The sequence below is a fragment of the Schistocerca cancellata genome, chromosome 1, assembly GCF_023864275.1.
Source record: "Schistocerca cancellata isolate TAMUIC-IGC-003103 chromosome 1, iqSchCanc2.1, whole genome shotgun sequence".
Classification (NCBI taxonomy): Eukaryota; Metazoa; Arthropoda; class Insecta; order Orthoptera; family Acrididae; genus Schistocerca; species Schistocerca cancellata.
In genome coordinates this window covers 418,067,749-418,078,603 of record NC_064626.1, presented here as the reverse complement: position 1 = coordinate 418,078,603, position 10,855 = coordinate 418,067,749, and the positions used below count along the sequence as shown (strand labels likewise).

General features: G+C 39.1%; 1 protein-coding gene across 1 annotated transcript in view; it reads right to left on the bottom strand.

The window, feature by feature from the left end:
- Nucleotides 1-1,011: 1,011 nt before the first annotated feature.
- The window catches only part of LOC126175893 (RNA-splicing ligase RtcB homolog), a 70,884-nt gene continuing 61,040 nt past the window's right edge, over nt 1,012-10,855 (bottom strand). Inside the window, exon 9 of the mRNA XM_049922953.1 lies at nt 1,012-2,995. Within this exon, the coding sequence (XP_049778910.1) occupies nt 2,768-2,995 (228 nt within the window). The 3' untranslated portion in view covers nt 1,012-2,767. The remainder of the gene's footprint in view (nt 2,996-10,855) is intronic.

The window sequence follows — 10,855 nt, the reverse complement described above, 5'->3', positions numbered from 1 at the left end:
TCATTTCGCAGGAAGGGCAAGGTTAAAGAGGGAAGGCACATCAAAAGAGAACCCAAGGGTATGTAAGTTACTGCACTACCTTCCACACTTACCTAGTAAATAAAGATAATGTGAGTTTCACACCTTATTAGGTTATGAGCTTACTGGATGAAGTGTTAGGCCCCCTTACATGACCAAAATGTTCACTTTGGAGAGCTGTAGAGCTGGTTATGGGATACTCCATTTCTGGTGTAAGTCATTGGCAGTGAAGAAGTGTGTGTGTTTCTATTGGTTGTGTGGTCAGTGCAGTAACACGAGTAAACATTGAGACATGGCAGAAAAGAAGCTATTGTATTTAGATGACGTAGTCACCACATTGTAAATGAAGAGTTTTGTCTAACAATGTGGAATGTCCAATATGTCTACCAGGAGTGCTGTACCACTTGCAGCCACGTAACAGTGTAAGAATAGTGGTCACAAAAAATCCTAACTGACAGATCATGGACAGGTGTCACTCCTTGTGAATGCTAGTGGGTTTGAAAAACTATAGGAATTGCTGCTATCAGTGAATGCAGGTCCCTTTCAACCAGTTTCCAAGTGAATTTATGTCAACTGTTGCACTAAATCACACTACCTTAAGCCAATAAAAAATGTATTTTGAACAGCTTGTGAAATATAGCAAGCAACATCCCCATAATGTGGTAGCTCTAATGGACCTTGTCAAAGTGTGGTGTCAGTTGAAAGTGGCACACCTTAGGAAACTTGTGGACACTATCACCAGACAAAACATTATCATGGTTAGAAGTGTGTTACACAATATTAGCATTATGTCTCCCAAGGGATTGGGGGACTAATTTTTTTGTCCTATGTGCTTATGGTGTACTGAGATTTCTTCTACTTACCGAACTTATAAAATTTCAACTGCAGCACATTTTGCTTGTTTATGTGACTAGATGAGAGTAAATATAAATTGAAACCAACAATTTTTTGGGGAAAACTGTTATGTGGATCGATGTTCAAGAAATTGCACAGTTGTTAAATGTGCCAACATTTTAATACTTGAAACTTACAAGAAAATGCCTTAACAGACACAGGGTGATTTGTAATTAGTTGAAGAGAGAAGCAGCACAATCAAAACATTATTTGTTTCAGAATGATGCAAGTTGTTGCTGCTTTCAACTTCAAGATCAAGTCTATTGTGTTTGGGTGAATACCTATTGATTGTGCCACTCAAAGACTACAAATACATGCTGAATCCATTACATGCCATACTACAGTCCACAAAAATTGAAGTGGCACAATCAATGACAATTTTACGATGTTATAAAACAAAGTGATTTACGATTAATCTTTCTGCACACTGTTGTATATCCACATCACTAACTTAACACAGTTGGATCAATGTTACATGTAACATCAGAATGAGAATCTTATAACTTGGTTCAATCAGAGCATCATCATGTCACTGATGTTTTGGTTCTGCTTTTTCCAAGTATAATACATTTTCACATTTGTTACATGACTCTCAATACCACTAGTGTTCCCAATCATTCAATTACCCTTTTGCTTATTTTTGTTAATTTATAGGCTGGGCTGGCTGTTGCATTTTACAGCTGTAGACCTTTTGCTTGTTCTGTAAGCCAACATATTTCATAAATTTGCAAAACACATTACTGACAGCAGCATCTTCCTCATATTCCACAAAACCATGCCAAAGTTACTCTTAATAACAGCTGTCACATCTGTTATTTTTATATATGTTTAAGCACAGTTTCTTTATAATGTTAACTTTCAAGCAATGGTAGGCAAGAAGCTTGTTAAACAGTAAAGTAAAATCTGAAAACAAGTTTAACAATTGTAGATTAATTTCACAAAATAAATTGATTATATGATGTACACTGATGAGCAACTGAAACCAGTGAAACATGGGACCAAAAAGTTTGTAAAAACATAAAAGTTTATGATACTATTTTTTACCACTGCATTATTATTTTTCAATTTTTTTGCAAATTATTACATTTTATTACAGTTTTCTGGATATTAGGTTCTAAATAATCCCATAAAGCAACATACAAGAACACGCCTATACAAATTCACTGTGTTGATGAAGTGGCCAGACAGTAAGCAAGGAACAAAGCAATCACATTAGCTGTACCATTTATGGCACCGTAAATTTAAGTCCCTATTGTGTGAAACTTCAAATGTTAAGAAGTGTCTTACATTTCACAGTGTGATCTACAACAGTCTTCCACACTACACAATTGGGAACATTGTGATATGTATTGTAACATAATAACAAAGAAATATCTTTCTTTTTTAACATCTTAGATTTTCTCAAGATCTGTTAACTAGTACAGTCTTGACAAGGACACTTACCAACATTTTAAACACCAGTAAGTAGCATGGCTTTTCATTTTAGTGAAAGTATAACCTTTTTTGTCTTTAACTATGAAACTTTGTTAGGAAGTCTTCTGCAACAGCATTTGTGGTGGAAAAAAATCCCTTACATGAGGATTCTATTTTACACTTAAGGAATCGGAAGGTAAAAGACTGAAAACTCAGATACCAATAGTTTACAAAATATGGTTAGTGGGATAAGAAAATAAATTTTCAATTTGGTTAACACTTCAATTTATCAGTGGGTAATAATTTAAAGTTCAAAACAATTCTTGCATCTTCATCACAGACGATGTTTTACATTCAGTCATACATACTGAAATGCAGCATTTTAAATGCAGTAACATATACTTTAATGTATTCATACACTTTTTGAAAAACTGGCATGTGTTCAGCCTTTAATAACAGCAATTGGTCGTAATTTGATACACTTCTTGCTAATACCTGCTTCATGGCATGTATCAACAACATCAGTCACATTCTTGTACGATTCAGGTGCCTCTTCCATGACCAGTTTTGGAGAAGCAACACGAATTGAGATACCCATTTCTTCTAGTTTATTGAGGACATCTTGGTAGTCCAAGTTACGTCGTGACTTCGCCCGAGAAAGGGCTCTACCCTGAAACAAACATTCTGTTCTTCAATCGAAACTCAAGTTAAAAAAGAAAATTAAAAAAATTTTTTTTAGAATGAAATGTTAAGAGATCACCTACAACAAGTACAGATGAATAGGAAAAATAACTAATCCAATGTTATCAATGTGTCATGAGTATTTGATTCAAATGTCTTATCACCCAATTTCACAAGCCACCATTTTCAAGATTTAGTCCTAGACACACAATAACTGAGTAACAAGGTACAGAATAGTTAAAACTTACAAGCTATAGATATAGTTTATAAACACATGGCATCGATTATTTGTCAACCAATTTTGATATCAATTGAGAGAAAGTTGTCTACTCCCTTATATAGATCCTGTACTTATTGGTTTCAACTTTTGGTTTTCCATTTTTGCTCATTACTGGCTTACCATCTGCGCTCCTGATACTCTTACAAATGGTTCTGTTCCCACCAAAGGTCTCTACCATTTGTACAAGCAGCTGTCTTTCCACTAGTCGTATGTTTCTACAGCTGTCTACTTGTTATCTGGCTATTCATGTTCCAATTCCTTAAATTAATTCAGTTTGAAGCAAAAATTGTTGTCTATCAAAATACTAAGGTGAGGTACAACAAAACTTACCACTTCATCTACCTGTATACCATGTGCATATACAACTAACTTTGTGGGTGGGAATTAATAGAAGTCTTAACTCACCCCTTCACCCCTAGTTGATACATCATTGTGGAGACATTTAGTATCTTTGCAAAATATGAGCAAATGAAATGCATATAAACATGATTAAAGCATGTAATAGTTTGACCTGAAAGTACAGTTAACAATATTTTGAAGGAAGAAACATCTTGCATAGGCATACAAGAGTACAAGTGGTACAGGATGTATACGTAAATTGCCAAAAAAATTTATGATTTAAACAAGGCCTCCAAAATATTGGTACATCTGTCATTTTAAATTTCTCAGAAAAATGTAATTTAGAAAAGAACTGTCCTGGCCCACTTATATTCTACAGTGGAAAAACAATATTGCTTTTCCACCTTGAAAGTCCAATTACCAGCTTTGTGGAAAGTACAACTATATTTAGTGTGCAGTTGGCTGATAATTTTCAGATTCAATTATTATCCGCAGTTACAAATCAATAATTCCAACAATTGCATTTATGTAAACAAGTATATGTTAATGAAAGCAAACGTCGCGTGCTGGACGAAAAATAATCATTCAGACCACGATGGACACGAAGAGATCACTTTCATTTAGTAACACTAACTATACTAACAGTTGCGGAGAGCATTACATTTAAGAGGACTGAAGCCTCTAGTGCTAAATGTTACAGCAATGCAGATTATGCAAGACACAGTGACATTTGATTATGGAAGGAAAATAAACTACATGAACATGTAAAGAGAACTGACAACTAGTTTATGAGAAAAATATTAGGCAGTGAATCACACAACCAGCAACAGGCAGCAGTAGTATTCTTCCAAAAAAGGCGAACACTTGTGAATTAATCCTCTAAAGTATGCGTGTGAGGCTTGAGAATGTGTAAAATGATGTACCTGAGCAACAGGAAAGTATTTGATGGGAAACTACAGACTTAAATTACGCTGAAAGTGCAGAAACTGCAGCCGACACAGCAACAACGGGATCTGTGAAATTGTCAAAAAAGAGCTGAATGCACACTTTAGTGTTGCCGCAGTTTTAGAGCTAAGAAGTAAAAATAGAGTATTGTAGTGTGAAAGTAAATATGTAATGTATGTTTTATGCTATATAACTTAAGTTTTTGAAACCTTTTAACTGATGATACGGAGAAAGTTTTTTTTATTCTTAGAAATGTCTTAATAGTTATTTTGCTGTCATGTGTTTGATAAATGTCAACTTTAATCAGTGCACTATACTGTAACAAAAATAGAAACATACCATTTTCAATATGTGCCAGAAATTGACAACTCAATGATCAGATCTGAGAACCTGGTTTTCATGCACAGCATCTACATTAATCATGCAGATGAATACTCACGTGGACCTGGACCTGCACACGCTTCCATGCTGGGTGTCTTGTTCAAGCATTGAAACAGCATGTGCTTCTCAGAGCCTCCACTTTTGAGAGTAGCTTTTCATACAGGTAACAATGAATGGGACATGGATAGTAGTGTAAAATTCCTGGGCATTTATAAGTTGGGGCGACTGCCCATGATAAATCCCTGGGCAAAAGCCCAAAATTCATAAATACCTGGGCATTTATGCATTTGAAGTTTAATTGATAAGTGGTGATTATAAAAAAAAAATTAACCTGATATTTTGTACTGGAGAAGGTGTTTTGCAACACTACTTCTTCAGTGGTTGAGTAATCAAGATGAAGAAGCTGCTTGGGAATTAGGGGAGAGATGTTAGTGGAAATAAATTGGAAAGTAAACTTAGCTTTCTACATCTTTAATGAGGTCAATTTTATGGTCACAACAGTATAGTCATACGGACGTAGATTAAGTAATGAGCAGAAACACATGCCAGCTGTTCAGTATATTTGGCAATAATTTTGCTATCAATAATCATTACAAAGCAACTCTCTGAGAGTGTCTCAGAGACACCAGTTCTTTTCACCAGTTCATCCTCTCTGTCTCAGAGAGAGAGGAACTGGTGAAAAGAAGAGAAGACATGATAAATGGTAAGCAGCTGTCAGCAACATGCCACCCTTCCTTGGTACATCAAGTTGAAATACTAGAGGGAAAAAAGCTTCTCTCTTCTTTCCTTTTGTTCTTAGTATTGAAGGCAATGAACAATATACATAGGTTTAAGTATAAACATTTACTAACTTTCAATATCTGGAATACCGTCCCATCCCTTATTTTAATGAGTAAATTATACATGCCAGTAGTAAAAGATTTAAGAAGTACTTTACACGTGTACTGATTTTAGGCACTTAAAACTGCTCTTGCCCGGCCCACATCACTCAACATGGATCCATTCTCTCTCTCTCTCTCTCTCTCTCTCTCTCTCTCTCTCTCTCTCTCTCTCTCATGAAGCCTGGTTTCACCCGAGTGGTTATGTCAAACTACAGAATCATGGATCCTGGACAGTGGATAATGTGCATAATCACTGCGTGATCAGAATATAAGGTTTTGGTTTGAAGTGTCTAAACAACATTATTGCTCCAATCTACTTGTATCAGATGCTGACTTCGGGGCATTACCTTTCCAATGTTTTAAAACCATTTGTGGAAGTATTAACAGAGAAGGAAAATATCTAAAGTTACTTCCAATAGGATGGAGCACCTGCCCATACGACCAGAGGGACCTTGGAGCACATTTACACAATCTTTGCATCTGAGTTGTTAGCAGATGCGAGTCTGGTTGTGGCCCTAGCTGGTCAGCCAAATCATGTGATCTACAGTGTGTGATTACTTTGTTGGGGAGCCCTCGAATCTAATTTGTATCACAACAGTCAAATCTAAGGCATATTTCAACCACCCTCATGGTCTTCAAGAACTGCAGCAGAACATTGGGGATGAGAGTTTAGCAATTCCAGCAGTCGGGCTTCAATCTGCCTTCAGCAACTTGCTGATAAGGGCCTGAAAGTGCCAAGAGATGAATGGTGGTCACTTCAACATCTGCTGTAGTCAATGTTAGTACTGTATTTCCTTTCCTCTGCTGTGTTTCTTTGTACCCTGGAACTCTGTTTTCCGGGCCACTTATTTGCCCCACAATGTACAAGTGATACTTTTATGTCAATATAAAAATTTCCTTATTTCAAGCCTGGAAATATATTTCGACGTTCATTTTTCTCTTTTCCTGCATATGCACAAGAGTTGGTGACCTACCACCAGTACTTATAAAGAAGCTTGTCCAATTGGCAATGGGTACATAAAAATTAAATGTGAACAACTTTTTACTAGTTCCCCAAAATTCGATGTCTTCAAAATCAATCTTAAATCGTATAAGCTGCAAAACTCTTCAAATAATAATGAAATTTGTCAGGTTAATATTAACGCATTATTGTGGCCAAGATAGATACGAAGCCCACACCTACCACAGTAGTACAAGTTTATATGCCAACAAGTTCTGCAGGTGACGAGGAAATTGAAGAAATGTATGATGAAATAAAAGAAATTATTCAGATAGTGAAGGGAGACGAAAATTTAATAGTCATGGGTGACTGGAATTTGGTAGTAGGAAAGAGGAGAGAAGGAAACTTAGTAAGTGAATATGGATAGGGGGTAAGAAATGAAAGAGGAAGCCGTCTAGTAGAATTTTGCATAGAGCACAACTTAATCGTAGCTAACACTTGGTTCAAGAATCATAAAAGAAGGTTGTATACATGGAAGAACCCTAGAGATACTAGAAGGTATCAGATAGATTATATAATGGTAAGACAGAGATTTAGGACCCAGGTATTATATTGTAAGACATTTCCACGGGCAGATGTGGACTGACCACAATGTATTGGTTATGAACTGTAGATTAAAACTGAAGAAACTACAAAAAGATGAAACTTCCTGGCAGATTAAAACTGTGTGCCCGACCGAGACTCGAACTCGGGACCTTTGCCTTTCGCGGGCAAGTGCTCTACCAACTGAGCTACCGTAGCACGACTCACGCCCGGTACTCACAGCTTTACTTCTGCCAGTACCTCGTCTCCTACCTTCCAAACTTTACAGAAGCTCTCCTGCGAACCTTGCAGAACTAGCACTCCTGAAAGAAAGGATATTGCGGAGACATGGCTTAGCCACAGCCTGGGGGATGTTTCCAGAATGAGATTTTCACTCTGCAGCGGAGTGTGCGCTGATATGAAACTTCCTGGCAGATTAAAACTGTGTGCCCGACCGAGACTCGAACTCGGGACCTTTGCCTTTCGCGGGCAAGTGCTCTACCAACTGAGCTACCGAAGCACGACTCACGCCCGGTACTCACAGCTTTACTTCTGCCAGTACCTCGTCTCCTACCTTCCAAACTTTACAGAAGCTCTCCTGCGAACCTTGCAGAACTAGCACTCCTGAAAGAAAGGATATTGCGGAGACATGGCTTAGCCACAGCCTGGGGGATGTTTCCAGAATGAGATTTTCACTCTGCAGCGGAGTGTGCGCTGATATGAAACTTCCTGGCAGATTAAAACTGTGTGCCCGACCGAGACTCGAACTCGTGCTTCGGTAGCTCAGTTGGTAGAGCACTTGCCCGCGAAAGGCAAAGGTCCCGAGTTCGAGTCTCGGTCGGGCACACAGTTTTAATCTGCCAGGAAGTTTCATATCAGCGCACACTCCGCTGCAGAGTGAAAATCTCATTCTGGAAACATCCCCCAGGCTGTGGCTAAGCCATGTCTCCGCAATATCCTTTCTTTCAGGAGTGCTAGTTCTGCAAGGTTCGCAGGAGAGCTTCTGTAAAGTTTGGAAGGTAGGAGACGAGGTACTGGCAGAAGTAAAGCTGTGAGTACCGGGCGTGAGTCGTGCTTCGGTAGCTCAGTTGGTAGAGCACTTGCCCGCGAAAGGCAAAGGTCCCGAGTTCGAGTCTCGGTCGGGCACACAGTTTTAATCTGCCAGGAAGTTTCATATCAGCGCACACTCCGCTGCAGAGTGAAAATCTCATTCTGGAAACATCCCCCAGGCTGTGGCTAAGCCATGTCTCCGCAATATCCTTTCTTTCAGGAGTGCTAGTTCTGCAAGGTTCGCAGGAGAGCTTCTGTAAAGTTTGGAAGGTAGGAGACGAGGTACTGGCAGAAGTAAAGCTGTGAGTACCGGGCGTGAGTCGTGCTTCGGTAGCTGAGTTGGTAGAGCACTTGCCCGCGAAAGGCAAAGGTCCCGAGTTCGAGTCTCGGTCGGGCACACAGTTTTAATCTGCCAGGAAGTTTCATATCAGCGCACACTCCGCTGCAGAGTGAAAATCTCATTCTGGAAACATCCCCCAGGCTGTGGCTAAGCCATGTCTCCGCAATATCCTTTCTTTCAGGAGTGCTAGTTCTGCAAGGTTCGCAGGAGAGCTTCTGTAAAGTTTGGAAGGTAGGAGACGAGGTACTGGCAGAAGTAAAGCTGTGAGTACCGGGCGTGAGTCGTGCTTCGGTAGCTCAGTTGGTAGAGCACTTGCCCGCGAAAGGCAAAGGTCCCGAGTTCGAGTCTCGGTCGGGCACACAGTTTTAATCTGCCAGGAAGTTTCATATCAGCGCACACTCCGCTGCAGAGTGAAAATCTCATTCTGGATACAAAAAGATGGTAATTTAAGGAGATGGGACCTGGATAAACTGACTAAACCAGAGGTTGTATAGAGTTTCAGGGAGAGTATAAGGGAACAATTGACAAGAATCGGAGAAAGAAATACAGTAGAAGAAGAATGGGTAGCTTTGAGGGATGAAGTAGTGAAGGCAGCAGAGGATCAAGTAGGTAAAAAGACAAGGGCCAGAAGAAATCCTTGGGTAACAGAAGAAATATTGAATTTAATTGATGAAAGGAGAAAATATAAAAATGCAGTAAATGAAGCAGGCAAAAAGGACTACAAACACCTCAAAAATGAGATCGACAAGAAGTGCAAAATGGTTAAGCAGGGATGGCTAGAGGACAAATGTAAGGGTGTAGAGGCTTATCTCACTAGGGGTAATATAGATACTGCCTACAGGAAAATTAAAGAGACCTTTGGAGAAAAGAGAACCACTTGTATGAATATCAAGAGCTCAGATGGGAACCCAGTTCTAAGCAAAGAAAGGAAAGCAGAAAGATGGAGGGAATATATAGAGGGTCTATACAAGGGCGATGTACTTGAGGACAATATTATGGAAATTGAAGAGGATGTAGATAAAGATGAAATGGGAGATATCATACTGCGTGAAGAGTTTGACAGAGGACTGAAAGACCTGAGTCGAAACAAGACCCTGGGCGTAGACAACATCCCATTAGAATTACTGACAGCCTTGGGAGAGCCAGTCCTGACAAAACTCTACTATCTGGTGTGCAAGATGTATGAGACAGGCGAAATACCCTCAGACTTCAAGAAGAATATAATAATTCCAATCCCAAAGAAAGCAGGTGTTGACAGATGTGAAAATTACCGAACTATTAGTTTAATTAGTCATGGCTGCAAGATACTAACGCGAATTCTTTACAGACGGATGGAAAAACTACTAGAAGCCAACCTCGGGGAAGATCAGTTTGGATTCTGTAGAAATATCGGAACACGTGAGGTAATCCTGACCCTACGACTTATCTTAGAAGCTTGATTAAGGAAAGGCAAACCTACATTTCTAGCATTTGTAGACTTAGAGAAAGCTTTTGACAATGTTGACTGAAACACTCTCTTACAAATTCTGAAGGTGGCAGGGGTAAAATACAGGGAGCGAAAGGCTATTTACAATTTGTACAGAAAGCAGATGGCAGTTTTAAGAGTCGAGGGGCATGAAAGGGAAGCAGTGGTTGGGAAGGGAGTGAGACAGGGTTGTAGCCTCTCCCCAATGTTATTCAATCTGTATATTGAGCAAGCAGTGAAGGAAACAAAAGAAAAATTCGGATTAGGTATTAAAATCCATGGGGAAGAAATAAAAACTTTGAGGTTCGCCGATGACATTGTAATTCTGTCAGAGACAGCAAAGGACTTGGAAGAGCAGTTGAACGGAATGGACAGTGTCTTGAAAGGAGGATATAAGATGAACATCAACAAAAGCAAAACGAGGATCATGGAATGTAGTTGAATTAAGTCTGATGACGCTGAGGGGATTAGATTAGGAACTGAGATGCTTAAAGTAGTAAAAGAGTTTTGCTATTTGGGGAGCAAAATAACTGATGTGGTCGAAGTAGAGAGGATATAAAATGTAGACTGGCAATGGCAAGGAAAGCGTTTCTGAAGAAGAGAAATTTGTTAACATCGAGTATAGATTTAAGTGTCAGGAAGTCGT